Source organism: Gasterosteus aculeatus, chromosome 2, assembly GCF_964276395.1.
Source record: "Gasterosteus aculeatus chromosome 2, fGasAcu3.hap1.1, whole genome shotgun sequence".
NCBI lineage: Eukaryota > Metazoa > Chordata > Actinopteri > Perciformes > Gasterosteidae > Gasterosteus > Gasterosteus aculeatus.
In genome coordinates, this window is record NC_135689.1 from 9,843,915 (window position 1) to 9,869,344 (window position 25,430).

Consider the following 25,430-nt stretch of genomic DNA (forward strand, 5'->3'; position numbering starts at 1 on the left):
TAAAAAGAATGGGCAACTTCGTATGTGCATCGACTACCGCACCCTAAACCGGAGAACTATCCCAGACCAGTACACTGTACCCCGAATCGACGACGCTCTCGATTGTTTGTCAGGCAGTAAGTGGTTTTCGGTGTTGGATCTGCGCAGTGGCTATTACCAAATCCCAATGGCTGAGGAGGACAAAGACAAAACCGCTTTCATCTGTCCCCTAGGATTTTTCCAATTCGAGCGGATGCCGCAGGGAATTACAGGGGCCCCTGCGACATTTCAACGGCTTATGGAAAAGGCAGTCGGCGATATGCACATGCTTGAAGTCATTGTCTATCTAGATGACCTCATTGTCTTCGGCACAACTCTGGAGGAGCATGAGCAAAGACTCCTCAAAGTTCTCGCTCGTCTTGAAGAGGCTGGACTAAAGTTGTCCCTCGATAAATGCCAGTTCTGTCGCTCAAGAGTCACATATGTCGGGCATATAGTCTCTGAGCACGGTATCGCCACAGACCCGAGCAAAGTTGACGCAGTGACGCGGTGGAAGACGCCAACCGACCTTCCTTCTCTGCAGTCGTTCTTGGGGTTCTGCGGCTACTACCGCAGGTTTATAAAAAACTTTTCCATCATCGTCCGACCACTAACAGAGCTGTGCAAAGGGTATCCTCCCACCCAAAAGAAACACAAGTCTACCTCAGCATCAGATAAGACTTACTACAAAGTCAATGAGCCTTTTGGGGACCGGTGGGACCAGGCATGTTCCGAGGCATTCAAAAAGATCATCCACTGCCTCACAAATGCACCCGTGCTGGCATTCGCCGACCCTCTCAAGCCTTATATACTTCACATAGATGCCAGTTTCCAAGGGCTTGGAGCTGTCCTCAACCAAGAGTACCCTGAGGGCTTGAGACCTGTTGCTTTTGCAAGCCGCAAGCTGAGTGCCTCTGAGAAGAACTATCCTGTGCACCAGCTTGAGTTTTTGGCACTTAAGTGGGCAGTGGTGGACAAGTTCCACGACTACTTGTATGGAGCACAGTTTACCGTGAGGACTGATAACAACCCCCTAACTTATGTTCTCACGACTGCCAAACTCAATGCGACAGGTCACCGCTGGCTCTCGGCACTCGCCACGTACAATTTCACCCTGCAATACAGGCCTGGCAGCAGCAACATCGACGCCGATGCCCTGTCACGCAACCCTTGTCCGAACACAGAAGAAGGTTGGCAAACTGTATTGACTGAAAGTGTTCAAGCCCTGTGCAAGCAGATCAAGTGCTGTGAAACTCCAACAGAGTCCACAACGATGGCCGAGTCCCTTGGAGTGTCACCTGATGGTATACCAGAGTGTTTTGCCTCCCCAGTTTGGTTGGATCTCGGTTCTTTGAGTCAGCTCAGTTACAAAGACCTGGTCACCGCTCAAGATGTTGATCCTACTATCGCTCCAGTCAAGCAGTCGCTTTGTGGTGGTTCATCATTCATCAGCCCCGATAATCCAATTTCTGTCCTGTTGAACAAAGAAGTAAGCAAGCTGTTCATTCAAAACCATCTGCTCTACAGAAAGGTTGAGAAAAATGGGACGGAGGTAAAGCAGCTGGTACTGCCAAGAGAGTATGTTCCGATGGTCCTGAGATCTTTGCATGATGAGTCAGGCCACTTGGGAATGGACAAGACCATTGAGTTCATCAGAAACCGGTTCTATTGGCCGAAAATGGGAGTTGAAGTGGAGCAGTACATCAAAAACTGCGGCAGATGCATCACTCGCAAAGCCCTTCCTCAGAGAGCTGCTCCCTTAAAACAGATTACCAGCCAAGGCCCTCTAGACCTAGTCTGTATTGATTTTCTGTCACTTGAGTCAGACTCTCAAGGTTTCACCAACATCCTTGTAGTGACTGACCACTTTACTCGATATGCCCAAGCTTTTCCAGCCAAAGACCAGAAGGCGGTCACCGTTGCCAAGATACTGTGTGAGCGCTACTTTGTACACTACGGACTCCCTGCCCGCATACATTCGGATCAAGGCCGCGATTTTGAGAGCAACCTGATCCAAGATTTACTGAGGATGTTGGGTATTCGTAAGTCAAGAACAACGCCTTACCACCCTCAAGGAGATCCGCAACCAGAACGATTTAACCGTACGCTCTTGTCAATGCTGGGCACACTTGATCCAAAGCAAAAACAAAGATGGAGTCAAAAGATCAGTCAGTTAGTCCATGCCTACAACTGTTCTCAAAACGACGCAACTGGGTATTCGCCCTACCTGCTAATGTTTGGCAGAGAAGCTCGCTTACCGGTAGACATCTGTTTTGGCGTGGCCGAGGACGATCAAAAGACCAAGTCCTACCATCAGTATGTTGCTAAGCTAAAGAAAGATCTCCAAAGAGCCTACCGTCTTGCAACTGAAGCGTCGGACAGTAATCACCAAAGAAATAAAAAAGCACACGACAAGCACGTCAAAGAACAAGTCCTTGACAAAGGCGACCGGGTGTTGCTGAGAAACCTTGGGGTCACAGGCAAGCACAAATTGAAATGCAAGTGGTTACCCTCACCATATATTGTTATGGAGAAGCTACCCAACTTACCTGTCTACAAGATCAAGCCAGAGAGGGGCATGGGAGCCGAAAAAACTATTCATCGTAACCACCTGTTACCCATTGGTTACCTGGTGAGAATCCCTGTCGACGAAGGTGAAGTGGGGGCACAACACAGACCTGTGACCCGAGCATTGCATCAACAGACAAAAGAACGAGGACCGACAACCAACCAAGATGACGACGTGTCCTCAGAATTAGAGTATGACGAAGTATACCTGCCAAGCCCCCTTGAGTTAGACTGGGACAAGTTGCTGACATGTTCAGAACTGTCCCGGGAGCAATCCGAGCCAATTGTCACCGAACCTGAAAGACAAGTTCACGACCCGGTTGAAATAGAGCCAGCGGTCAATAATCTGACCAACAAGCCTCCCAACGCTGATCCAGAAGTCGACGTTCTAGAGGGGGGAGCAGACGTCAATCCCTATCCGGACACTCAAGCTGAGAGTGGACAAGCTGAGCATTCAAAACGAGTAATTCGTCCAGTGGTCAAGCTGAGCTACGATGAACTGGGCAAGCCTTGTGACCACCCTGTGACAGTCCTAAGCCATGGCGTGTTGGTGGGAAGTGGACTCTATGGAGACTCCAGGAGCGGTGTATGTCAAACTCTCTGGTGCCACCCCATGGCGTTGTGTTACACTTGTTTTAATCCGGTCCCTAGTGTTGGCTGGTAGACTATTAGAGTTCTCTAAGGTTTATTTTGATGAGGGCATCAAAATTGTCCAGAAGGGGGAGAGTGTAGTCCCCTGGTGACCTTAGGACTATAGTCATACTTTCAAAACTAGGTGCCTGCCTATAAAAAGAAAAAGTAAATGTTTATTTTACATTAAATACATAATAGGGGAAACCTGATTTCTAAGTGGGGAGATGTTTATTTGTTGTGCATGGAGTAATGTTTGTTATAGTGATGAATACTAATGTTAAGTTCATGTTTAGTTAAATACTATCTCCAGAGGCTTTAGGCCGTTAGTCTTTTAGTACTTACTGTTTGTTATCGTATTATTGGTCAGTGGTGTATTCGCGCTGTATAGCCAATGGTGATTGGTTGGGAAAACAACGGGGAAGACACGTGACTGGAAAGTTCTGGAAGTTTTTTTGGGGGTTCGAGGAAGAGAGAAGAAGTCGAGAAGAGACGGGACGCCGGCGTTTTTGGGGAAGAGAAAAAGACGCTGGCAGGAGTCAAGAAGGCAGAATAAACCGGCGCGGGAGGCTGGAAGGAGTGGACCGCGGACTCGGTGTGTTTGTGAGCCTGGAAACGGAGGAGAAACCAAAGCTGAAACCCCGTCGGACGGAGCGGGGAAGAAGCAGCGGAGGTCGCCATCGAGGGAGCCGAGCTTGCTAGCCACGGTGGGCGTGGCCGGGCGGACGTGTCGGTGACTCGCATCGCGGATCCGAGTTTCCACGCTCTCAATGTTTTGAAAGTGATTTCGGCGCTCTCAATGTTTTGCCAGACCAAACAGGTCTGCAACGTGTTTTCTTTCCGTACATATCGTTGCCGTGAGTAACTGGAACATGTGTGGCTGTGTGTGGTGATTGGGCCCAACACCGCATCGGCTGATACTTGTTTCATGACACTTGGAGGGGAAAGTTTTTGTTGTTATTGTTGAACTCTGGTATTCTCCGAGTTGAGGAACGGGAACATTTCGAACATATATTTTGATGTAACGTCCTTGATACTATTGGGTTTGTATCACTGAATTTGGAGTTTATTATTTATGTTTTGGGGAAGTTTTGGTTATTTATTTTTCTCTATTTGGTAATATTGGGTTTTGGGGAAAATTAATTATTGTATTTAAATAAACAAGGGCGTTGCCCTATTTATTTTACTTTTGTTAAAAGAACATCCATCTCTGGGTCTCATTTATTTTTTAAATAGCTTCTTGCTAAAAGGTTTTACGACACATCGAACCCAAGCACCCCCCATTCTCACGTGAGTGACTCACAGAGTGGTGATACGGGTGCTACATCAGTGTGATACAATGAATTACACCCAAAGCAGCATTACTGTGCTCCTCGCAGTACTTTTCCTTTCAAAGCTGGAGACCTATAATGGGCCACACAGCGTCTGTGTTTGTGTGTCTTGCTGGCTGCTTCCCTCTGTAGAAGTATACTGGCGAAACTGTTCATGTAACTGTTTAAAGATGCGAGGGCAAATTTACTCATGCAAAGCACAGAAACACCCTGCCGCTCTGTGTCTGTCCGTCTGTCGCTTTCACTCTCTCCAGTTCACCCTGCAATTTATCCGCCCATTCATACCCGTGTGTGTGTCCCCCGTCTTTGCTTAAAAGTCTCATGTGTGTCTAGAACTGTTTGCCCGTCAATGTGGTCAACCCACAAACACCTTCACGCAAACACACACACACACACACACACCTACTCTCACTTGCTCCCTCACACACACACACACACACACACACGCACACACACACACTCTTCTGTTTCGTCCTGAATATGTGAGTGTGCTGTGAGCACTGGCACTCGTCACACTTTGCCAGCTTCTCTGATGTCAGGCCAGATTGCTCAGGTCAGTCAGACACTCTGCACTGACAGCGCGCTCTGTGTGGGTGTGTTAGAGAGAGAGAGAATATATGTTTACATCAGCCATATATTAAAGTGATTAGAGTGTGGAGCCAGAGAGACGAGCACTGGAACAAACAAGAAGCTGTTTGCTGCCAACACACACTTTACCCGTGTGTGTATTACGAGCTTTCAAGAGCACGCGTCTCGGGCCCCGCGAGCATCTGTGCGCCACACAGACCGGCCTTGTACGCGGCCACTCTCATTTGACTAACTGTAATCCCTCATCAGGGAGGTATAAGAACTGACGCGCAGCACCGATTAGCCTTAAATTATGTCCCTTACCCCCCCCTACTGCGCTGGTAGCAGACCCCAGAGCCCCCATAACTGTCACCGCACAGCTCCTGCCTTGGTGTGACATAACCACCTCAACATTGGCCCTTTATCAACGCTAGCTGCTTCTAATGAATGGCTTTAACATGTACACGATAAAACGGCCAATGTACGTCTGCGTCTCGTCTGCTGCTGAGCTCCTGTATTGCACGCACTCATTCAAGGCCCAGTGGATGGACTCATTTTTAGGCTCAATAGGCGCCAGTTTGACTGCTGTTGGAAAATTAGCTGTTTTTAAAGTAATCTAAAATTGAGTGTAGAATGTGAGCAGCGAACAGGACGATGTTTGTTTTTCTCTCTGGTTGGGTGTCAACCGATTTATGCAAATTCCATGGTAAATGCGCATATAGGCCCAACAGCCTGCTTGTTTGAATACTACAGTTTGAGACCTGATAACATCAGAGCTGCAGGCATTGCTGCATATAAGAGGAATGCATTAATGATAATGCATCCAGAGCACTAAGACGCCACCAGCTACAATACCCGTACGCAGACAAGATGCATTAAAGCACAAAAAGACATTTTGTTTTATGCACTGTCATCATGGTTACCTGTACTCGAAATAAAACTATTATAGTATTTTTCTGTCTATATTAATGTCCCCCTCTTATCCACCCAACTCTGTAATGAGGAGTTACAGTAAGAGATGAATTGGAGATGATGATGGGGTAAAAGAAGCGAATGGCAAAGAGGATGAGGAAGGGTTCCTCCTGTCCTGTGTTGATTGCGATGGGATGTCCAGAGCAATGAGATGGCGTAGTTGAACGAGCCAGAGCTAAATGAGTCTCTGGATGGGAGAGTTGGCCTCTCTGAGCCTTGTCTTATCGATGTGACACACTCGTAGAGACAGCCTCACACACACACACACACACATGCACACACATGCACACGCACATGCACATGCAGGGGAGGAAGCACAAATATATAGTGACACCGATACTCATCCATCCACCCCACACGTGTAAATGGTGCTTCTTTACCTCTGAGGTATGTGATGGTTCGGCTGATGGAGGAGATTGTTATCAATATACACCTCGCACAACTTAAGGGTCTTTGCATAGTAACTGGAAGAGGGGGATGGGTGACATAATATTGGTCTGGAGGAAGGAAGGAAAGGAAGTTGAGGAAATGAGAAAAGAGCATGGAGAGGTAATGTGGTGCAGGTCTGATGCTCATTGGAAGTCTGTTGGCTACTAATTGAGGGATAATTAGTGACTAACCTATGCGCTTGTGGATTAGGGACTGGTAAATGTGTGTCCGGTTCCTCTCTTTTAAGCTGATGCTGCATCCACGGTTTGGAATCAGCCTAATTATGGGGGGGGGGGGGGGGGGGGCTCTCGTGATTGTGGCACATAAAAACATCTGAATATGAATGGATGAATGGAGCCATTAATGTGATTATCATTACAGTTGATTGGACATGCATGCGTGTGCGCTGGGAGGCATTGTTTGTGTCACGCACAGCTGAATAAAATGTATTTGTTTGGATATATTTTTTCACTTCCTTTGATGTACTTTCTAATCGTCTTACTTCTACCCCCCCCCCCCCCCCCCCCTCCCCTCCCCTCCCTTGCTTCACAAGCGCTGAATCTGTGATGCGTGTTTGCGATAGAGAGAGAGAGAGCGGATTGGTCGGTGAATCAGCCAGTGGGTGGAGAGAGAGCGAGAGACAACAAGAAAGAAGGAGGGAAGGATAGAGGAGTAAGAAATAGTGGAGGGAGGGTGAATGAGCCAGCGGGGGGTGGTGGTAGAGTGAGCAAACCAGCGAGTGAGGGTGGAGGTAGAGGGAGGAGAGAAAGAGGAGGAGGAGGGGGGGATGTTGCCTGCTGCTGTTGCGACTGTGTCTCCTGTCAGTCGGCTGCTGCTCGGAGGGAGTGCAGAGCTTGAGAGAAGCAGAGAGGGACCCGGAGGAAGAGGCTGCTCGCTGCCGCGCTCCGTCCTATTGTGGCACCGGGTGCCGCGGACGCCTTCTGAGGAAGTGGATTCTGCCGCTGGGTGACAGAACCTCAGATCCATGGATCACCGGCAGTGAGTGAGGTTGACTGCTACTGCCACTCTACTAATCCACTCGTCAGCTTTCAACGGAAGGGGAACCCACAGTCTTGACACGGGGGTGTTGGGCGGGGGGGGGGTCTGGACCCACTGGAGACAGGGAGGCAGAGAGGAAGGGCAAACCGCGCTACCTGCTTTTCCTCCCTCCATTTGTTTCAGTCTGCCTGTTTGTAGCTCAGAGTGTGTCACTGATGCTGTTGCTTGGCTCTCTGCAGGAGGGATGCTGGAGGCTAATGTGGCTAACATTAGCATGACGGCCAAGCCCAGCGAGCTGGACTTGAGGTCTGCTGCCGTCTCTTGCCAGGAAACCTCGGCCCAGGCCATGGCCTCTAAGAAGCCTCCGGCCAAGCCTTCCGCTCTTCCCCTGGGACACTCGCGTGCCTCTGGGTCAGAGCTCAAGGTCTACCGGCCCTCCTCTGGATCTATCCCCGTGCCCGCTCCCAATCCGTCCAGGCTCCGCAAGCAGAGGTCGCTTAATAACTTGTGTGTGCTCACGGATGCTGAGAAGAAGCTGCACCTGTATCAATCTCCCCGCTGGAACGACGACGCGATCCGGCCCGGCACAGACGGCAACAAGCCAAGCCAGCTTAAGAAAGTTCAGGCCGGCGGTGGCAGGACGCCACTTTGTCGAACCCTTTCCAAGTCGGAACAGTCCCTCTTCCAGGGTAAGCCAAAAGCTCTTTGCCCCCCATCGGTTACTCCTTACGGGAACAAGCCGAGCCGAATACCTGCCCCCGGTAAACCGCGAGGACCGTATGCCGAGATCAAGCCCATTAGCAAGGCCCCTGTAGCGGGCCAGAATGCAGACACGGACCCTGAAGACCAACCAACTAAGGCTAACTCCAATGGCGCTGGGAACGCTGGGACCAATGGCAAGAAAATAGGGGAGAGGGAGAGATGTGGGTCTCTGTCAACAGAGGAAACGACAGACACGAAGGGGATGGAGGGAGAGGAGGATAAGAGCTTTCTGAAGGTGGACCCAGAGTTAGTGGTGACGGTTCTGGGAGACCTGGAGCAGCTGCTCTTCAGCCAGATGCTTGGTGAGTCTGCTGTTTTATCCCTATATGCTGCATGAAAACACACAGGTTCCTGTACTACAAACGGTTACTTATGGATTCAGTAGGTAGCCTGCAGTGTATACTAGGTAAACATCAACTCCTCTCCTCCCTAAACCCACCACACTGTTCCCTCCGGCCACGGCTGCAACTCCAGCATCACCAGTGAATTTTAAACGAGTCCGGCTTCCATTGCGGCAGAGCATAATGTCAAGTGCTTTCCCCTATACAATCGTGATAGCCATCCCTCTGTGGGTGTGGGAAATCCTAATGTTTTCACCACTGTAGACGCCATTGTCTTTCTTTATATGTGTAAAAAGTGTTTATGTTGTTGTTGTAATGTGTATAATATCTCTGCGTGCTCACATGAAACAGCTGAAGTAAACACTTCTAGAGGGCTTACATTGTTTTTTCTTGTTGATTTATTACGTAGCCCTGGAATGATTTGTCCATGTCTCATCTGACCCACTGCCACAGTGAGCCAGATGTACAGTACGTTAACCTATCAAACGCCTCACGTCTCCCAATCTTAATACATCTCCTTCTCACAGGTTTTATGCCTCTAACCCTACCACCCTTTTGACAGGGGAACCTTTTTTTTTTAATTTGAGAGCAGTCCATGCTTGCATTCATCTATCCCTGCGGTATTAAGAGAAAAGAAATGTATGTTTCATGTCGATGCCGCAGCCGCAGCATCTCTTGGCTCGCGACGAAATCAGCCACCCGTTAATAAAGGCCGTGCGAGGGGAACTGGCGGGGAGTGTGCTGTCAGTCGCTGAATAAAACGGCTGCATATTGAGTCAGGCCCTGGACACAGCGGGCCTCATATTTAGCCTTGCAACACTCGTCCCCTTCACCCCTCCCTCCCACCTCCCCTCCGGTTCCATTGATCTCCCGGCCACTGACAGATGGTCACCATCCACCCCCCCCCACACACACACACACCCTTCTCTTCCTCTTGTTACCGGGGGCAACGCGTGGAGGCAGGGAGGGGAATGGTGAGGGGGTGGCGGCGTGGGCAGGTATAGTTTGCGTGCTAACATTCACATAAACTCGCACACATACCCACACATACTCACATGAGTACACACTGTCACACACTGGGGGGGGTCATCCAAAGTTTTCGCAAAGTTTAGGACGATGACTGAGTTTGTGACTAACAGGTCAAAGCAGAATTCTACATCGGCACTAACATCCATAATTCATTCCTCCACCCACCCACTGGTTTCTTTTTTTCTATCTATTGCTCATTCTCTCTCCATCTCCCCCCTTGTCAGGACGACACCAGAGAGTGGGGCAGATATGGAGAGCGGTTATATCTGTCCATCATCAAACGTCTCTTTGTCTTCCTCCTCGCTCCTCATTTCCTCTTTTTCTCTTCACCAGCTCGCCTCCTGCTGCACTGCCCCACATCACAGCCTGTATGACCTTGCACACGCATTCCGCTGTGTGTGTGTGTGTGTGTGTGTGTGTGTGCGTGCATCTGTTTCTGTTCTGTACATGCTCTGTGCGTGCGCCGTGCATCTGTGTCCGTGGACTCTTTTCCCATCCTTGTTTGTAACGGTCGCTGGCCACACCTACACCAGGTATGAGGAGGGAGACGTGGTTGCAGGAAGGGGAAGGTAGAGGATAAAAATGAATTTATTCATGGTAGCTAATGATCTGAATTTCCACCTGACGTCCAAGAAGACCGAGCGTGGCTTTGGGTCCTGACAGCCTACCACAGCCTGAGTTGTATCATTAATAACACATTTGGTGTGTACATAGTGGTGTGTGTGTGTGTGAATAAGTAGCTACGTTGTGTGTGTGTGTGTGTGTGTTACGAGGAGGTTAATTGTAACTTGCCCTGTAGCTTGCGGCTGTGGGCTCATCTTTTATAGCATCGGCTTCTCCATTTCCGATGGGACGCTCTGCTAATTGGTTTCTGCTCTGTGTGCTCTGTCATAGTAAGATAGATTATGAATGTTCAATGGATCATTCCTAGTGATCCACTCCTTCACTTCCTCTGAGCGATCCCACCTTCTTCCCGTCCGCTTCCTTCATAGAGGAAAGCAAGGTGTCCTTGGAATGTACTGTATAATATCATGAAAGATTGACCTTAACTCTGTCCTAGCGTGTTGTTATGGAAGCTTCACGTCAGCTGTTAGCTGCAGGGAGTGAAATATGGGCCTCTTGTATCTTGAATGTGACAGCTACCAGAATGCGCCACAATGCTGTCCTGTGATAGTGAAAAGATAATGGAGAATGCCTCTCAAGTCTAATCATTGGGATCTATAGCCCAAGACCACTAGCTACGTACTTAAGGGATAGCCGACCTCACACAAACCACAAAATGGAGAAGAGAAAAGACTCCAGGATAATTCAAAGTTCGGCCTTTTAGGTTTATCTCGCAGGGTGATTTAGGATTAGTTTCAGTATAATGAGTTTTTCTTTAATCGGACATACATGTTTTACTACTGAGAGATGAAGAGCTTTTCATTAATTGGATTTAGGGAATTACTTGTTGGTCAACAGACAGCAGCTCTGGACTCAGCGAATGATGAACTCTGTAAACTCTACCGATGAAATGCACCAACGTTGATGGCACCGTGTGAAACAGTGAACCTCAGATGTGTGCCACTAATGACACCTCCCTATCCCACGAGGCACCCACAAAGACGTGTATGCACGAGGGGTAAGCTCCCTAAATCAGTGGCCTTTTTCCAGCATGGGGTGGGCTGGTTTTAGAGAGGTGCCGTCTAAAGACACCAGCAAGCCTCCGGATTAGACCTCGCAAAGAAATAACCCGGAGACTCAGCCTTGATTCCACTAATCACACATCATCTATCACCCTGGAAAAGACCAGCTATCAAGGATGAAATAAATTACAGATTAAAGGAAGGGACATCTGTTTGGATGGAGATTTAGGTATTAGGAGGGAATTCTCCTTTTTATCAAGGATCAGATAGAGAAAATAGATTTAGTTTAGCGGATTGGAGATGCTGCGTGGTTTTGGTGTTTTGCTGAGTTGCTGGTAGGAGCTGTCTGTGTTACTTACATGTGACCACTGAGGCTCGGCAGAGGAGAAGTAAATAACACTTGGTGACACATCAACCGACTCGACTACCAACCGGCAGGTTATTTTAAAGAGACCTTGTGTTGTTCGTGTGGTTGATGGCTCCTCGTGGGAGACGATGCATCCTAGTCGGCTGTCTACGGGACAATGGAGACATTGACAAAGCCTAAAAAAAGAAGACACACGCGGAGGAAAGCACAGGCGCGCGCACACACACACACACACACACACACGCATACACGCAGACACAATCCTGTTCAAGAGAACTTAACAGCGCTGCAGGAAATAACAAAGCAGCTGCAGCTTAAAAAAACCCTCCAAAGCTCACACACACAAATTCAACGCGCGCTACATTCAGTCACTGACATCCTCTCCTGTCTCCTTCTCTGCATTCATCTTTTTGGCAGTGAGAGGGGTACTTTTCATTCTTAGTCGCTCAGTGCTGCTGATGGGGTGCGGGTGCGGCCCAGGCGGCCGGTTCCACCCGGGGCCTCGCTGACTGAGGGATTCGGGGCAGTCGTACTCCCATCGAGAAGGTGGTGACAAGCCAAATGAATGCAACCAAAGGAAAGTGAGGAATGAAGCATCCCTCTGATTCCTTCTCCCTCTCTCTCTCTCTCTCTCTCTCTCTCTCTCTCTCTTCCTCTCTTTCATATCTGATTTGAGTTGACGGGTAGCAGTGGAAAGGATATTTCTGGTGGTGTGTTTCCGGAGGACAGAAGGACAATCTTTGGACAAACGGGGGTTTTTTGTCACCAGGAGTCGAGAGTCAGTTGCATGTTTTTTTTTTTTTTAGTGTGCGTGTGTGTTCACAATGCATCGCAGTCAGTCTCTTAAGGACTTAATGCAGGAGCTGCTGCATTAGTGCTGTCTGCTTCCTGACATCCTCTTCCTAAATCATATTAGAACACGCTGTGTTTTTGTCTCATCAGCGTTTACGTAAAACACAAGCCGATACTCACATGCTGCTTACCACAAAAAAACAACAACATGTATGTGAGTGTGTGTTCACTACTGTTTCAAACCAATACCACTGGCCTGGTATATTGTTCACAGTTAAATCAAAATGCAAATGTTTTGTTGAGAGGACGGGGAGATTTGGTAAGTGACTCTTTTTTAAAACAGGATACACCGTTTTTTACAGTAATGCCAGTCAAGCAAATCACAAAAAAAACAACATCTTCAAAACAGGAAAAGGATACAGCAAACCGTTACCAAGCAGATCAACCAATAGACGTATAGACTTCATAGAACAGTTTGCTAAGGAAGTGCCTTTCTAGTTACTGCAGATCTGACATGAGGGGAGAGATTTTATGCTAAAATATTGGCTGCTGGATCAGCAAAAGCGAGCGAGGGAGAGAGAGAGGGCGAGAGAGATGAGGACTCAATAAGTTATCTAGGCCGCTTTGTGGTGAGGAATGTTCAGTATTCATCTGTTTCTGTTCTATTTGTGTTTTCCTGTTATGAAAGGCGTCAGATAAAAGTGCCTTTTGTTATTGATGTAGCTATGTGCGTGTTGTAGCCGCGCACACACATGCATGTGAGGATTACATTTGTGTTAATGCAGTGTCAGTGTTTTTGGGCCAAAGCTAAAACCGACAACAAGAAGCAATCAGAAACATCACCTATGAACATCTCCTCATTTGCTAACTAGAAATGTACGAACACAGTGGATATTTTTACAAATTTTGAAGTTTTGCAACGACTGTGTACAATATCGCTGCAACGTTGCAGCAGAAAAATGAGTTAGAAGTGACTTGTGAACAAAAACGGTAGCATACACATAACAGCCATCTTTTATGCATTGCATTTTTATGCAAAAATACAGTTTGATGGGAGATTTGGCCATACCATGCATATCAAGTCAGCTATCCTTTCAACAGCTCTGTTTTTATGTGACCACCTTCAATTCCAAACGAGATGTTTCTATCAATGTAATGAGGTCTTTAAAAAACAGGTATTTGATTTCCCGGTCAACCCTGAGCTTTTTTCTCTGACGTTTTCTTGACCAAAAGGCTTAAAGAAAGTAGCTGCCAAGCTTCCTTGCTGTCATCGGTTCTACCGTCTTACCCTCCACCTTATTAACGGAGTGCAGACTGTGCGTCTGACATGTGAGAGCGGAGCTGCAGCTGGATTTAAGCACATCGTAAAATACAGTTTCACCGGAAACAACCCTCTTGAACAAAAATACACCCAAACGTTGCCCCACATTATGGTCTGCTTTGGCCCTTCGCCGCTATGTAGTAAGTGTGTGGCTGGGTGTGAATGTTTGTGCGGCAAATGTTTGTATTTAGAGTTTTCAGGCAAAGACAGGAAGCCCAAGAGATCCCGCTGGAAGCTCTAGATATTTAAACTCCACGATGCATCTCAAATAAACAACACACACACACACACATTCTTTTCCCCTACAGGTGATATTTGACAGCCACATCTGCATACCACATGTGTTTACGTTTGTGTGTTTTTAGATTGTGCCTCGCTTTATTGTTTTTACTCTCAAGGCACCTCGCGCACGTCTAATCTTCTGCAGTGCAGCATTGCACAAAGGAATACACACAGTTTATCCTCTGTGTGATTTGAACCTTAGTCAGAGTCTAAATGTCCTTTTGGTGTTACCATGGTGAAGTCTCTACTTCCTTTTCAGAGAAATAAACCTTCTAAGAGCATAGCGCTCTGACTTCTATGCAGATAGGGCTGTGGTTGAAGAGCTATGGAGAGTGTTTGTGTGTGTGTGTGTGTGTGTGTGTGTGTGTTTGTGTTTAGGCCAATGTTCAGAGACTGAGAGCATAAGAAAGAGAAGGAGATTGCTGCAGAGGAATCAAAGTAGTTATAATTTAATCCGTCTATTAACTTATCAATGTTTCTTAGACACTCCATGTGTTGCTCAGCCTCTCTGTGTCTGCAGAGAAATCTCCTCCCCCTTGCAGGATTAATAAAGTATCTATTCATCTCCTCCATCATAAGGTTTTCCAATTTTAAATGGATTACAACACCGTCAGCTGCTCCAAACCACCGCGGACTGTCTTCTCTCTTCTCTCTGCATCGACGCGCTCATCATGTGTTCAATCTTTGCCCTTGAACCAACAACTTTCCAGAGTTTGTGTGTGCACAGATGCAGTATTGTGCTCCGATAGGCTCATTAGGCATTCATGCCACATATCAAATATGATCTTCAAGGGTCTAATATCCTGTTGCGACATCAAGGCGGAAGCAGATGAATTCTAGTGCATGTGTGTCTGTGTGTGTGTGTGTGTGTGTGTGTGTACGCGCGGATGCACATTTGCGTGTGTCCGCCTTGTCCAGATGTGCAGGAATGGCTGGATGTTGTAATGTTTCCTGTTTTGCTTATTTTCTTAGGTCAGCAGATGGCTGTGATGCTTCTCTGAGTAGAAACAGAGGACAGAAAGCGAGGAGACAGGGAGGGTTTTACTAAATGGTAACAAGATACAAAATGAGGAACCATTCTAGTAGCTCAGCAGGTTAATGTTCACATTGTGACAGGTGTCTATCTGTATGTACACTCCAAAAGAGATGACAAAACAATGACCAGAACCACAAAGGTTTTACCGGCATCCTGTTTGTGTGATTCTTGTCAGGAATGCTGTAAAAACACTTAAACCTATAACTATTGTAAAGACTTGAACACATCGCTGGATGCGCGGCCCTTCGATGGTGCATTAGCAGCGAGGCACAAGCACACGCATCTATCATGCGATAAGGGCACCGTGGCCCGGGGAGCGTTAGGGTGACACTAACATATGTGCACGCGTGTGGACGGGACAGGGACAAATGGACTCAGGAGGAAAGGAAGGAAGGAATCAGGAGCCATTATTCAAACCTATATTCGTAGATATTCTGCATAAGTGCACCTCATACTGGTAAAGACACACGCTCATGTGTGAAGAGACGCATGAAGGCGCACCGCACAGAGACGCACTGTCAAAAGGATGCCGTGTTGCTGCACAAACACATAATGGCCAAGTAGTCCTGCAAGGACAGAGCCATTAGTGTGTCTTTGGGGAGGTTTTTGTTCTGTTTCTAATGGAGAGTGACCCAACAGCGGTAACCCAGGAGACAACAGTTTCACTCTTATTTTTTCATTTGCTGCCTGCCAAGTAACAGTCAGGCATCCACATCATGAATCTTCCTCTACTTTTAAGAAGAAGACTTCCTTTCATATGTTATTAAGGTATTAGGTAAAAAATCCATAGCTCACGTTGTTACTTGTTCCTTCTTTATTGAACCCGTGTCCTTTTTCTTGCACTAAATGTCTATTAATCTGGTGGAAATAGTCCTAAAAAATACATTTAATCATGTTGGATAAAATAAAAATCATTTTATTAATCTGAAATTATGACAGGTTCCTCAGCTCCTTATACACCCTTTTCAGAGTTCGAGTGTGTGTTCACAAGTATAGCGAGATGACAAAACAAGCAAAAAAACAATGAACAAAAGACGTTGGACTGTAGTGTGCCACACACACACACACACACACACACACACACACACACACACACACACACACACACACACTCAGTTTAAAACAGATCAGTGTAATTCATCTCCACCCCTCGGGAGCTGACAGGGATATTTGCATCCCTAATTCACCCATCACCACCACCTCTGCACCGCCCCACCCCAGCATGCCAGCTGGGCCCACCGGGGTCAGGACAGAGTCTTCCGCACACACACACACACACACACGCACACACGGGCGTATGTGCAATCTCGCAGACCATATCTAATCAATTTGACGCTGATGTTAAACAAAGCTCACGTTTAGGGTAATTAAAATCGCCCAATTGGAGCCTGCATGTGTGTGCGTTCTGTCTGCGTTTGCATGTTGATGAGTTTCTTTGTTTCCATTAAACCAATTACAAAACTTTAACATCTTAAGCCTATATGTGGCTCTTCATATCTTGAATTTCCATTCTGTGCTCGACTGGCTTTCATGTGAGCAGTGCCAGCAGAACAAAGTAGTCTGCAGATTATTTTTTGTTAAGCAGTACTCGCTCTGTGAGTTAATATGTGTGTCTAGTCAATGTGAGTGTGAACAGCATAAGGTTGAATCACAATGGCTCCTCCGTCTCTCCGCTGAGCGGCCTGTCCCCAGGGGTGTCTAATCAATTGTCTATTTGGCCATTCACTTCAGGAGAAATCAATCTAGCTTTTGGAAATCGAGTGTGATGCAAGTGTGTGCATGTGAGGAGCCCCACCATGTATGTGTGTATGCAAGAACAGTTTAGTCTGCAGCTGTTGTTGAGATTGACACCTCTGGCAGCTCAGAATCTGCCCTCCTCCCTCATTAGAATGACGTTCCCCTCTTTACCTCTCCTCTAGCCAGCTGGACTACTTATAGGAGGGGTGGTTGTGAATGGAGTAATTGATGGAGGGAGGAGTTTCAGTCCTATCGGGCGTTGTGTGTCAGGATAAATGCTTCAGAATATAGAACAAAGTCTACAGCCAGCTTCTCTATCAGCCTGTTTTAGGTACAACTGTGCATTGAGTTAAATGCAAATACCAGCATGATAACACGCCGACATGTACTGCTGGAATTATGCTTACCATTTTACAATTCGTATGTTCTATAAAGGTATAATTAGCTAATGAGCATTGTGTGTTAATCTGAAAAGGTGTATAGCCTATATTTAAGCGGCCGTGCAGGACGTGTTTACATCATGAGGATTGAACATAGTCAAAGTTGATGGACTACATTTTGCTTATGTTGAATTTGATATTATCTGCTGAGAAAATGTATTTTGTTGCTGCTGTTCACTTGTTTACTGAGTCGAATCACTTTGTTTCGTCATAAAAATAAATGATTGACTGAATTGAACTGAAAACAAATTCGTAACCCTTTTTGTGATAGAAAAAGTACACTGGTGTGTTATTGACATTTTTGTACTTCAGTTCTAGTAAACAATTTTGCTGTGCTCATGTGGGAGTCAGCTGGCCAGTTCTAATGGTCTATTGACCGGAACCTCTGGGATAAACAGGCTCTCCAATATCTTACTGCTATAACTCTTGTATTACCATCCCCCTATCACACACAAATACACTGAGACGGAGGCAGAGAGAGCAAGGGTCAAGGTCACGTGATGCAGCTTAGGTGTCCTGATTGGTTAACTGGCTATGTGAGAATATATATGATTGAGTACATTCAGTTTCCTCCTGATTGTCAGTCTATTGTTAGAATATTGTATTCTATCACTCTCTCAGATTGACCAGTTTGGGAGAAAGAAAATGTAAATCTTTTTTTCTGCAGATGGAAACATAGTGTGTGTTTGATTTAAGTGGTTCAGCAACTTAATGATACACTCATCCCCATATACAAACACACACACATGTATGAACCGGCAGTCTGTCTGCAGCCCAACATGAATCCATATAGCTCAATTTGAGCAGATTACAACAGCAGGGGAGACAAATGCCAACATGTTCCCCGGTGGGTTGAAATGAGAATTGTTTTGTTTTTTGATAGCAAAGGGCAAAAGGGGCAAAAGGTCCAGTGAACGGGGCACCAGGGCATTGTGGCTGAGGGGGCTTGGAGAGGAGGGAAAGATGGATACTGACAGATGTGACTGTGCACTGCCTGGACGGACCGGACTGTGAGACCCATCTGGTCTTAAAGGTCTTCCTTGTTGTTTTGTCCGTCTGACAGCCATCGTATTTAATTTAGTTTGCTTCACTGCCATCTGGAAAAACAACTGTGCGTGCCACTATCTACTCTGTCTCGTCTTTTCCTTGTTTAGCTTTCTACAGTCATTATTCTCCCCTGTTGTAAATTTATGTTTCTTTCTTTTATTTAGATGATTTGCTGTTATCCGAGATTGGGTCTCTGATACTAATATGACTAATGATCAGTCTGCAATTATAAACTCATATATGGTCATATTTCACAGTGTAATGATTGTTAACACCACGTGCATGCTGTATGAAAAGCGTAGACAGTGTTTTTATTTCCATCCAGTAATCATGGAGCATGGCATATGTAACACCATCCCTGTGTGTGTGTGTGTACACTCTCCTGCAGACCCGGAGTCCCAGAGGAAAAGGACCGTGCAAAATGTTCTGGACCTTCGACAGAACCTGGAGGAAACCATGACCAGCTTGAGAGGCGTTCAGCTCAGCCACAGGTCAGCCACACACACACACACACACACACACACACTCAAACAGGTGTGCGTGGCATTGTAAAATAGGAACAAAAAGACACGGGCCAACTAAGAAAACAAGTGAAAGAGCACATCAGTGGAGTCGGCAGATCCTTATTGACATTGCAAACGTTGCGTCGGGGTGTGGCGGTTAACTGCCTGGGGGCTTTCAGATCGATATCAGTATTCCTGATGGACCAGTAGCCATTAGTCGGCCTTTCTCTGTGTGCTCTGCCTGCTTTCCCTCCGTGTTGCTTAATACGAAGCAGGATTAGCTGAGAAGGCTGCAAAGCTGACTTCAAAGCCGAACCCGCCGATGCACGCTCACGACTCGTACTCAGACACACAACCGCGCATCCAGTAATTCTGCGATTAAGTGTAAGCGAGCGTTCGCGTGTCACCCCCCCCCCCCCTCCGTTTCCTGTCTTTCATTGACGGACTGACTGTCATTGCATTCAGCGAGTCTTCGTGGGTTTTGTCCTTGAGAGCTTCCCCTCTCTCTGCCTGTCCGTGCGTCTTCTGCCATGTGCCCTCTCTCTGTCCCTCGGTGGGAGCTCCCTACGTGAAGATCAAATCAGCAGATGGTTCCCTGCTGGAATACATTTCCTTTGCCATTCATACTTTTATCACAGTGTAATAACCTTGACTCATTTCCCGCTGTCCCTGAAGACATATTCTGCTTTGAGGCTTAAGGCCTGTCGGTGGGAGTTTCCTTTGCAAACAAGAAGTCATATTTCCGGTGAAAAATGAGTGTTTAGAATGTCAGATTTGCAAATGGATTTTTGAGCAAACAAATTCTTTCTTTCGCTGCTATATACCGTTTGGATAACAAAAATCAGTTCTAACAAGAGAAGTAGCATCTTCTCTCTAGACCTGGATGTTTTGTGTTTGTGTTTCAGCATTTCATTGCAAAATGTTTCCATTGATTTTATTTGTGCATCCCTCACACAATCCTCCTGTCAACGTCGCAGGCGATGCATGTTCTGCCATGTTAATGCTGAAAATGAGCGGTGCTGCTTTAGCACAGGGAATGCTTGATGTTGTAATGTTAGTGATGCTGGCATTTGGCACAGAGGAACAAGGCATGTTTGCTGACATCTATGTAACATCAATGCACATTATCAATGCATTATTTATTCAATTCCTAAAACGTGCCCTCTTTTTCCTCCCACAGCTGTGCGGAGGGCAACATGTGCTACGAAAGCGATGAAGCCGCCGCCTTCTCAATTTCCAGTCTATCGAATCGCTCCTCGCCGTTGTCGTGGCGCCAGGGCCAAGCCAGCCCCCGACTGCAGGCCGGGGAAGCTCCGTCCACAGGTAACAGCCAGTTGGACGTCCCCCTCCGCATCAGCCACACCGCTCGCATCCAACTAATCGAAGCGCTGGACGACTCGAACCCGTCCCTTCTGAAGGGAGATTACCTCGGCAACAGCGACCGCGGCTGTAGGAGCCCAAACGAGGAGGAGGAGGACGACGACGACGATGAGGATGACATCAATGATCTTGGAAATGGGTACGTTTTTTGTTGTTGTTGTTGTTGTTCCATTTGAAGTTGCTTCATTCATCTTCATGACGCCGGCTGCATGCGTCATTAGTGAGCGTTCCGTGTGATGTGACTGCGGCCACCTGTTACAGCTGCAGTCTGGCCTGTAGTTATTGGTTTACCAGCACAGCGGAGCCTTGATCAACGCCTGCTGTAATGCATCACATGCTGAGCTTACAGCGTCTGCCCCTGACACCGGCAGCTGGTTCTGCCCCGGTCAGAAGGCTGCACTCTGGCACAGCCGGGGGGGGGCGACGTCACCGTCACCCCTCGCAGAGATAATTTCGCTAAATTCAGCTGTGAGCCCGTCGGCCTTGCCGGCAGGGGCTGCGATGTGGAGGACCACTCGCAGCGTCGGCTCAATAGGGCCCCCCCCCCCCCCCCCCCCCCCCCCGGCAGGAGCTGGAAGGCAGGTGTGTCTTTGGAAAGAAGGGGTTAATGTTCAGATCACATCGAACAAACAGCACGTGAACTCAGGTTACTTTGTCAGAGAAGTTCATCGGCATGCTTCGGAAAATCCTGCTGTTGTGTAGTAGTTGTCACATAGGTGATACCTTCGAAATGTCACAGCTTTCCACTTGCACGGTCAGCACACACTGAGCGGGGTACCGGAAAAAATGTCTCTGGCCTTCGTTTTTTTTAAAAATCTGCTGTAACGAGTAATGAAAATGTGAATGCGTTTGGGTGTCGGTCTGAAACTGTTGTGAGTTGTGTCTTTGTGAACAGTGTTTCTCTTCACTCACCGAACATAAGAGAGCGCATGCTGTTTGTTTTCATATTGTTGCTCGGCTCCCTGAGTCTGAAAACACGTTGCCTTGTGACTTGATGACCAATCGAGAAGAATGACGTTAATTAATTCAAGTCCACACAATAGAATTCAGTTTAGAGGATTTGTTTGGAGGATTTCAGAATTAGACTGAATTGTTTTCCTTGACATTTGGTGTTAGTTTTGGACTCTCATCAAGAGGTATGACGCAACCGTTTAATTCAGTTACACAAACAGCATCACGTTCCACTGACCAACTCCCAACACAGCTAAGAAAAACACATTATCTCACTGCAAACCAGGATTCTGGCAGCGTGTGGGTGCAAACGCTGCAGAACTGGTCCAAAAAATACTCCTTTACTGGCCACCTCTCGACATCTCTATGGTGCCCACAAAAATGCACCCCCAGTCCCCAGGAAATCAATCACAACACAATTCAGCTCCCTCTGGAGTTGTTTGTATCTGGTCAAGGCCTCCACTTAGTGGTTCTAGATTTATTAAAGTTTTGTGTCAGGATTCAAAACAAAGAGCTAAAGTTAAGAGATTGCGAAAAAGAGATTTAACATTTCAAACCCCCCCAAAAATTAAACTAGAAAATCCGAGCATATCTGGCCTCTCCAAAGCTCTCAATATGACGACGGCCATGTAAACTAAGCACAGAGAAGTCGGACACTACACACAAAAGGAGAACAACTTTCTTTCTCTCTGCTCAGCTCAACATTACTCCTCTATACCTTTACATTGCAAATTGTTGTTTACTGCTATAATGATGATGTGAATATTGTGTAGGGAAGTTTTATGATAAAATTGGGAATCGGTTAGTCAGACAAGGGGTGGAATAATCTGTAGAAATGAATGTAACCCCAAACAAATGATATTTAATGCATCCTTGACTTGTAAAGTTTGTACTGTTCAACTCCTGTTGAGATTGTGTTGGGTAGACATTTATTTTATGGCTGTGACTAAATATCTCTCTATAGTGACTATAACCAGGGAATGTTTGGCACTTCAGTGTGACACGTATCAAAACAATTATCATGATTAACAATTAACATGAAAAACGCATTTTAAGGAGATTTCAATTTTATTGTTGCCCTCATTAATTGTTCGATTGTTTGGGGTCGGCAGGCTGTAGTCTGGTACCTTCGGCAGCTTCTAATGGCTGGTTCTGTACACCAGAGGGCAGGCTTATGCTCCGCTGTCCCCTGAGTCCTTGCTCTTCCCCACCCAGTCAACCTGCGGCAGCACCCTGCTGGTTCCCTTTTCTCATGATTTATTACGTATACTCATCCATTATACATAGAGGCACTTCCCCTGTCGTATAGGGGTCACGCCGCATTATCATATCTCATCCCAGCATACATTATACATAGGATTCCCCCTCATAAATGATGTATCACTAACGCACACGTTCTTTGTTTGGGTCATGTTGTAGTCATCTCTTTGTTCTGTTAAACCGGGAGGAAACAGGGTCCTAAAAGAAGAGTTTGCCATAAACACTTTTGGGGTGAGGGGAATTTGACTCATCGGGGGTCTTACTATGACTCACTGTGTCCGCATGACTCACATACTATACATAGGTAAGTTTACCATGACTGTACGGCGACCTGCCTGACACACAGACCCTGTACAGTACACTCTCTCTCACACACACACACAGACACACACACACACACACTGAGTCAGAACCCCATTTCCTGACCTTTTCTAGCTCGGGCCCCTTCTTGTCTGTCGAGTTCCACTCACATCTGGAACCAGACCCCTCCCAGTCCCCCCTTTACACTCGTCATCACACATGTCATTCTCGAGACAGCGAGACGGGGGGACGTATAATGTAAAGCTCAGTTGCGTGTAAAGAAAAAATTAGGTGTGGTCCGGTGTGGGACGACTTAAACGGCTTCACTTTTTTAATTACAAATACATTTTCATTTATCAACAGTGATGTTTAGTGTTGAAGACGTTGCTGGCAGTAATGAACCAACAAGTATGGCGATGATGTCATTCAGTCTTTCCTGCACCCTGATTCTAGCTCTCTAGCTCTAACTCTAAGCCAATAATGCTACCTGTCCAGCTTCAGGGGGTTCGGGGCTGTTAGCTGACACCGGTAAGCTAAGAACACTGACCCAAAAGTCTCCTTCGAGGGGTTTACGTTCCATTATTCAACTTACCATTGTTCTACCCCGTTACGTTAACAAATACAAATTGTTTTCACAAATGTGGTGCTTTTCTCGCTGTCATTGTCGTCTCTAATAATAACCCGCATCACCTCGTCTGCATCACAGCCTGTGAACTGAAACAAATCTGAATATCACATTTTCATGATGGAGAAGCACCACAAAGCAAAGCAGGGAAAATGTTTTGTCATCTCAGAATAGGAGAATAATGTCTCTATACGCGCGTGTATGTGTGTGTATGTGTGTGTGTGTGTGTGTGTGTGTGTGTGTGTGTGTGTGTGTGTGTGTGTGTGTGTGTGTGTGTGTGTGTGTGTGTGTGTGTGTGTGTGTGTGTGTGTGTGTGTGTGTGTGTGTGTGAATGTTTCACACGCGTGTGCTTGAGAGTTGGTGTTGATTGCTGTTGTCGTCGCTGGAGTCGTTGTAATGAGCTCAACATTCACACACACAAATGTGCGGACAATGAGATCTCCATGGTTACGCCGCGAGACAAGCTGGTTCACTACACTAAGCGTCTGAATTATGAAAACATTAGTTTGGAGCAGGACGTACACACACACAGACACACACACACACACACACACACACACACACACACACACACACACTCACTCTAAGCTCCCTGAAGCTTTTTCAGAGTCAGCGGCTTTAAGTGTTTTCGTTTAGCGCTGTCTGCTGTCAAGAAAAGCAGAAGTGAGCTGGTTGCTCTTAGTGTCAATCCAACAGAGTACAGGGAACTGAAACAGAAAGAGGAACTCTTAGTAGAGAAGTGACCTGTTTGGAACGCACAAGATGCCTGGAATAAGATTTGATGTCACTAGTGGTCACTTGCCACTAAATGTTTGTGTTAATCAAACACTGAAGGTCCTTATCTGTCCCCTGAGTGATGCCTATCTGAGCTCTTAGGTCCAACTCCTGGACCTTCTCACTGCCTGTAAACCTCATCTCCAGTGGGGCAGGGCAGCTACACACACAACCCTGCTTGTGTGTGTGTGTGTGTGTGTGTGTGTGTGTGTGTTTGGATGTAGAGAGTAGTGTTAGTTCTCAGTAATAGCTCAATCTTGCTGTACTCTGACCCCACCTACTGGCCAAAAAGTAGAACGTCTCACACACACACACGCACAATGTCATGCTGCCTGACACGTCTGAAAAATGAATTCCTTTTCCCACATCTGGATCTGATTTATGTTGCAGGTGATGGATCTGCTTTCTCACTTACTCACTTGCTCACTCTCACGTTCCCTTTCCTTCACCCTCATACACGCACACACGTAAAAACACACTGATGTGACCCTCAGAGGACACACCAAGGGCTTCCCTCCTGCTAAGAACCAGATCTTTACACTGTGACTCATTAGGTGGAGCAGTTACAGACCACCTCCCAAACACCGGTTGCCCCTCCGACCTCAACTCCGTCCCAAGTGAACTGACATCAGAATAGACTTGAAAAGCACATTAAGACATTAAGGAGGACTTAAAATTTGCCGTGGAGGATTGTACAACTCAATCGCCCCAATTCATTTTATAGTAATTATTAGTAACCCAAAAAGTACAAAAAAGGCATATTAAAAAAACAACTCTATTGAGCCGACGCTGCGAGTGGTCCTCCACATCGCAGCCCCTGCCGGCAAGGCCGACGGGCTCACAGCTGAATTTAGCGAAATGGGGGATGGGTTGTAAATGTTCAGCCGTATTCTAACAACGTCCAGTAAAAGCCCCCAAAACACAGATCTGGTCCTTTTAAGATAAATGTTCTCGCTCAATATTTTCACAAACGTGTAGATTAAAATCTCTGCTTCAAGTCTTCCGCTCTCTCTCTCCTCCATTGACCTTGTTTGTCAGAAGCGGTCAATGGAAGCAGACCGGGGGGCCGCTGAGGAGGGAGACGGGCGTGTTGTTCTTGTCATCCCCTACCTGCTCCTCTCGGGGGCCTCTCCGCCTCAGTGCGATGCTCCTTTTGCCCCTCTCTGCTCGGTGCCGCGTGTAATCGATTACATTTCCTGTCATTACGGGGGGAGGTTGGCTGAGAGGAGGCGTGCGCTCCCTCTTTTGTTCCAGCACGTGTGGGCAAAGCGGGGAGAAGCTCGCGCACACGCTGCATTTCCCAGTGAGAGACAATCACCACCAGCAGTCGCAGGGAGCTTATTT

The 25,430-nt window shown here is 46.9% G+C and overlaps 1 protein-coding gene across 8 annotated transcripts in view; it reads left to right on the forward strand.

Annotated features, from left to right (window-relative positions):
• The window catches only part of nav1a (neuron navigator 1a), a 73,034-nt gene that overhangs the window by 13,585 nt on the left and 34,019 nt on the right, over positions 1-25,430 (forward strand). For 3 of the 8 annotated variants that reach the window (XM_040194482.2, XM_040194484.2, XM_040194486.2), the window contains exons 4-6: positions 7,754-8,578; positions 18,682-18,784; positions 19,977-20,315. In XM_040194482.2, the coding sequence (XP_040050416.2) occupies positions 7,754-8,578; positions 18,682-18,784; positions 19,977-20,315 (1,267 nt within the window). Of the gene's footprint in view, positions 1-7,217; positions 7,515-7,594; positions 8,579-12,941; positions 13,060-18,681; positions 18,785-19,976; positions 20,316-25,430 lie in introns of those variants that run through there. The other 5 variants (XM_078091149.1, XM_078091146.1, XM_078091151.1 and 2 more) reach the window with 4 other exon arrangements.